Source organism: Magallana gigas, chromosome 3 (genome assembly GCF_963853765.1).
Source record: "Magallana gigas chromosome 3, xbMagGiga1.1, whole genome shotgun sequence".
Taxonomy (NCBI): Eukaryota; Metazoa; Mollusca; class Bivalvia; order Ostreida; family Ostreidae; genus Magallana; species Magallana gigas.
In genome coordinates, this window is record NC_088855.1 from 39,089,929 (window position 1) to 39,096,063 (window position 6,135).

At 34.4% G+C, this 6,135-nt stretch overlaps 1 protein-coding gene across 1 annotated transcript; it reads right to left on the minus strand.

Annotated features, from left to right (window-relative positions):
- Positions 1 to 2,322: 2,322 nt before the first annotated feature.
- Positions 2,323 to 4,670, minus strand: LOC105328124 (uncharacterized). The gene is made up of 5 exons (XM_011428924.3): positions 4,510 to 4,670; positions 3,848 to 3,999; positions 2,826 to 2,990; positions 2,489 to 2,535; positions 2,323 to 2,396 (listed from the first exon to the last, which is right to left on the minus strand). The coding sequence occupies exons 1-5, from the start codon at positions 4,557 to 4,559 to the stop codon at positions 2,370 to 2,372; spliced, it is 441 nt and encodes a 146-aa protein (XP_011427226.2). The 5' UTR covers positions 4,560 to 4,670; the 3' UTR covers positions 2,323 to 2,369.
- Between the last annotated feature and the right edge of the window lie 1,465 nt (positions 4,671 to 6,135).

The window sequence follows — 6,135 nt, forward strand, 5'->3', positions numbered from 1 at the left end:
TTTATGTGCATAAACAACGTATCTAGACCTATTGGCATGCTGTCTCGGTTCTCTTGATTGCAACATCTTTTCAGTTTCGTTCAATGATAAATGACACGTGTACTTCTAACTTCTCCTTTAACATGTTTTGTGGCAAAAATACACTGCTAACTTCCGGTAATAGGAAAAGTAGTTATTAAATGTACATATGTTATTTCAATCCCTTATCAAGCGTTACCCGGATGTGCACACCCGGTCAGTTAAAAGAAACAATTAAATTTTATGTCTAACATGGAACATAAGCACCATGGACATCATTTCACTCATTTTTACGTCACAACAACGGTAGAATCAAGGCGTAATTTCCGGGTTATTATGGAAGCCTTTGCCATGTACTTCTTGTCTATGGAAATTGTCATTCTTGTTCACCGCCAAACTTTCAATCAAAATAACTTTGCTCACGGTAAGATTAAACTTTTAGTGAATAGGTAAACACGTCAATAGGTTTTAGCTATTTTTGTCGGATGAAGAGCTATAGTTGTGCTTTTCTTTCAGAATATGCTTTTGAATTAATCATTGTTGCCTTTGGTTTGGCAACAGCGATGCAACTGACTTTGTTGCTCAAAGATTTCCCGACGGGTGTTATTTATGAATGCATGAGTGAATGGCATAGACTTCAACTCTTTCTGCATTTTGGGGGATGTGAGTACATTTTAGTGCAAATATTCTTCAAGTTTAAAATTTAAACCAATTCGAGAAACCGGTACAATATTTCGTGGTTATCATCTAGACCAATATATCTATAGATAATATCTGCCTCTGGGGAATTGAAGCTAAAATTAATGTTTTAGACATGCAGTTTCTAGTGTATTTAGTTTGTTACATGTAGAATTACAAAACATACGTGATTTCTATGTGTTCTAATATCAAATTAGTTGTGTATTCATAAAACATTGCTTCGTGCTCAAGAGTGTTCAGCTTGCATAAATTTTTTGATTTTTAATTAATTAATGATGATCATTTATCGAATGAATAACCACGTCATTATAGGAATTTTATCCTGGCACTCCTTAGCGTTTTTCTTTGCTTATCTAGTTTTCTTCACTGCATTTGGCATCGTCGCTATGGTGGTTTCAGAAACAAGCGCCGAAGAACATGAGTTTACCGCAACAATCGGCGCTTTGGTGGCGTCCATCATAAATGCTACATGGTACACAATTTCTAAAATCTATGAAAAAGCCGTTAAGTCGTCTGTTCCCGCCATTACTGTAACCGACACCGATAAAGGGGAGACAATCGTGCTGGAAGGTCCTTTTCGCAGGAAAGCTTGGCTGCAGCGACCAATGCACAGACGACAGGACAAGCATCTATTGGTTGTTCCTGATATTCCAGGATCCCGACCAGTTCATGTCGGGAACAATCAATTTTCAAGGATACCCTCTGAAGTTTACATGGAGCAAGCGGTGAATCGGGAAAGATATGCTGAAGAAATGACACGGAAATTTTGTGAAAAATGGAAGAACTTCAATAAGAAATCTCCGGGAAATGGTGAAAATGATATAGACGTTTCGGCTAGTTGTGAATCTTGCATCACCATAGTTGAGTAAAAATGCGTTAGCTCACCAGCCTACTAGCCTTAAACAGGCACGTAGCATCAGGGGGGGGGGGCCAGGGGGGGCCTGGCCCCCCCACTTTTTCTCGCAGCAACAAATTTTTTAAAATTTACATATAAAGAATGGAATTATCATTGAGTTGGCCCCCCCACTTTTTTGGGAGTATGTAAAAAATTGATATGAAAATAAGGAAATGAGTAGTGAAATTGAAGTTATCACGGATTAGGATTTTGAAGATTTTGGGGAACATAACATTTTCCTTTTTTTTTTTTTTTTTTTTTTGCTTGTCAAGATTTTTTGGATGAGTCTGGCCCCCCCACTTTCAAAAACGATGCTACGTGCCTGTTAAATCCTTTAGCATGCCTCAACATACGCGGCGACACATACACTGTTGAATACGGTTCAGTTTCTATATTGAATAGAAGTTGAAGTAACTTACGATAATGCTCTTCGATTATTTTTTTAATAATCGTATACAAAAACGTATAAATTATAGGATTTAACCCTATGTTTACTGTATAATAATTGAATTCAAAACATATCTATTGTTAAGTTATTTTGAGGTGAAACAGAACAAATTAACCAGGCTGTTATTTGTCACGTGTGAGGGAAGATGTGTACAGTACAGTATTAAATATTGCAGTTACAATATGTAGGTGTAACCAAATTTGCACTTGAAGTCATAAATGAATAATTATCGATAAAGGATTAAAATAGTTCAATTATACAATGTTATGCCATAATGATTCTTTATTACAAAAATGTCATAAAATGTTCCTATGGAAGTGGCATTTGTCCATATATCTGAAACAATTAAATAAATGTTTGATAATATATACATTATATCTTTTTGTTGTGTTCTATATTAATTTATAGTCTAGATGATTTATACTTACAAAGAGCAACAAATTATCAAATTCGTCTTTCTCCAAGAGGTTATCCTCTGAAATAAACAGCAATGAGGTAATTGTAAATTATCATTCTTGAAAACCCTATATACGATTCAATATTCCACATCTTATAGAAATAATTTTGACATGAGATTAACCATGAAAAAGTGCCAAATTGTAAGATTTAGATTTTGAGATATGCCATATCTGTAATTGGAAACTACATGTACATAATATGCATTGTTAAAATCTTAATCCAACGTTCCCTTTTTGGCGACAGATATTCTGTGATATCATTTAACAAATCAAATAGCAACCATCTTGTTAAAGAAAATCAACTTACTGGTATGGTCTGTAGCAGTAAAGAGGGCTGCAATATCATCATGACAGATGGCGCCATTTCTGTTCATGTCGAAATGTTCGAACACGTGCACGGAGGCTTGATGGGTGTCCATGTAATTGTGCTGCCATTGATGGACGAACTCGTGACTCACGACGCAACCACTCCCTGGAAGAAAGTCAGAGGTTATACAGAATGTTAATTTTTAGATTCAATTTGTTACTCAGTAATGTAGTGTCCTTTCCGATACATTTCATTTTATCAAATAAACATATGTACAGCATGAATACTTCAGTCATATTGTATATGTTATTCCGATATATTTCATTTAATCAAATAAACATACGTACAACATGAATACTTTAGTCTTATTGTATATGTTATTTTGATATATTTCATTTTATCAAATAAAATATACAACATAACTACTTTAGTCATGTTGTATATTTTATTTGATAAATGAAATATATCGGAAAGGACAGTAGATTTAATCAAGAAATGTATCCATTTCTATATTCAAATAAATGCTCTAAATTTCAGCGGGCAATGACGCATATCTAGCTACAATATACGTACAAATGTACCATTTGAAATAGAAAGAATTTAGAATTTAAAATAAAACTTCCCAAATATTAGAACGAAACTATCCAGTGACAGCTTGTTATATGTTTTTACTTGTATTTTTCAAGGTTTCCACTACTATATACCTGTATAGTATTTCGTTAAAAAAAAAGTGTAGGATCGGTCTGATGTACTGCTTTCTGTAGACAAATAACCCATTTATAGAACTAGTATATATAAAGCTTATGATAAAAGGTCCGGACACCCCCCCCCTTTGAAAATTTAAATTTATATTACCAAAAATATGCATTGGAACCCCCCCCCCCCCCCCCCCGGCAAACACAATTACACCCCCCCCCGGAAAAAATTCTGGATCCGCGCATGTATCAATCATTTCCGACCTAAAAAAAACTTTAAATATTGTTATCCTACAGAAACCGATGTCTATTGTTTAGTGACCTTACCGTCGTGATCAAAGTTGGTGATGAATTCTTTCTCAAGCTCTGCAAGGGTAAGGAATCCGTTGTGGTCGAGGTCCCCCAGGGTCCAGAGTTTATTGGTCAGCTCCCAAATCAACAGCTGACCCCCGTGGGGGTTCCCACCATGTGGACTGTTGCTATTCACATGACAATTATAAATGTGTTACTCAGTAATACATAGGCATTATGTATTTTCCATACAATAACCAAGTTAAACAGTCTGTTTCTAACTGAAAAATCAAATGTATTTTTATAAAAAATTGAAAATAGTAAATAAAATCATTTCGAAAAGAACTGTGATCTTATTTCTGTGTATCTTATAATCAAGGTGATATGGGACATCTGTCAATATTGACGTTGATCAAAGTTCATTATGATTTAAAAACTTTCACCAGTTTAGAATTTTCAAATATTACAACATATCACCAAAAAATACGTTTTAAAATTTTGGGGAAGGGTTCAAATTTTAAAATACCCACCGGGATTTGAACTCACGACTAACATATTAGTAGTGAACCCACTGCGTTACGCTGTTAGGTAACAATTACGGGAAAGAAACTATAAAATAACATATGATTAAATTGTTTATTTCGATAAATAGTACGTCACAACATGGAGGTGTCCCAAACAACCTTAACGGGTCTTACCACTGAATTCCTACAAAGCAGGAAATCGCCAAGAGAAGGAGGCCTTTCATGGTCTGTAGACTTGTTCCAATTCCTTAGTACTGGTATATCACGATAGTCACCCACAGTCAGCCCCGTCACTAGTACAGTCCCAGACTTTATCAGTACATGTACAGACAGTTTAGACAAGATAAGATGATGACTGCGCGTGTTAATTCGTTCTGTATAATACTTTTTTCTTTCGGAAAGTTGTGAATCAATTTGTTTTGTGATATCAATTATAGAGCGTATGTTGTTTATCATGTTTATTCGACCACTTCACCTGGGTGTTTCTTGTAACTAAAACATCTTACTTCAAAGCAAAACTTTGCTCTAAAATCAAAATAATGAATTCATGAAAATTTCAAATAATTACACTATAGCTAGGTTCTGGTGCAGATGCAAATTTTGGCGTTTTGTGTCCAATTTTTTTTTCACTTCTTTTACTGCGTATTGTCTAGAAACCATATAAATAGTGCAGGAGGTTTCAAAAATAAGTAGTACATTTATTATTTGCGAATTAAATTTTTGTCTTTTGGAATTAACGGCTACAAGGATGATATATTTAATATTTTGCTGTTGATTTTCCCCGTTGAAAACTAATTAAGCTATTAAAAAATTAGCAAAATATTCACAGCTTCCCCAACACCTCCCGCGAAATCCAACTGTATTGTGTTTTTTTTTATCTAAAAGATATAAGTTTTCACACGATAAATAAAAGACCCATGGACGGTGGCCTGTTGATCTACAATATTGCAAAAGCTGTACATACCAAGAAAAATTAATACAGGTATATATCAATTGCCTGTCATTCACTTATACAAGAACGGCTCTTTATGAGTATACTTATGTAAAATTCTTGAATTGATATAACATTTGAATAATTTCAATATCCGCCAGAAATGTTATTTGATAATCTCATTCACCATTGCCTTCACGTTACATGAAAAAGAGGTTCCAGGTGAAACGCGGAATAAACTAATACACACGTAGATAAGAAAAGAAAATTCGTAGAATGTGGTATATACAGTAAATGCTTTTATTTATTTTCTAGGAAGAGTGCATTTTGTAAAGAATTTCCGGTTTCAATCAAATAACAATATTGAAAATTGTTTTCTACGAGTTAAAAACTCGTATTCCGGTTTAAATGTCATCTTCCACCACTTCCGTTTTAGAAATGACCCAATTTCACTAAGCCTTTAGCAATTGTCTTAAAATAGTATAGTCTGTGTTGAAATACACAGCAAAATGTGCCACATACGTTAAACATGTGTGATACGTATGTGACCTCACGTACGTTTAACGTGATTTAAGTACCACGTGTGTTTAACGTACGTTAATGAACATATGTGAAACGTATGTGGCACAATTAGCTGTGTAGTGACAACTTGTTGATTACAATCCGATTGTTCAAACAATCTGCTTACAGGTAGTTTTTGTTTTTAAAAAATCCGCCCAACGAGCTTACTTTTTTATCTCAGTCTCAGTTTCCTATACCTAAATGGTTCTTTTTATATAAGCAAAACTGATGCCAAAAGTATGGTGGCATATCTCTGCCCCTTGTGTGCAAGTTATTTTTCAATCAAATATGTCGACATGCAAGATAAA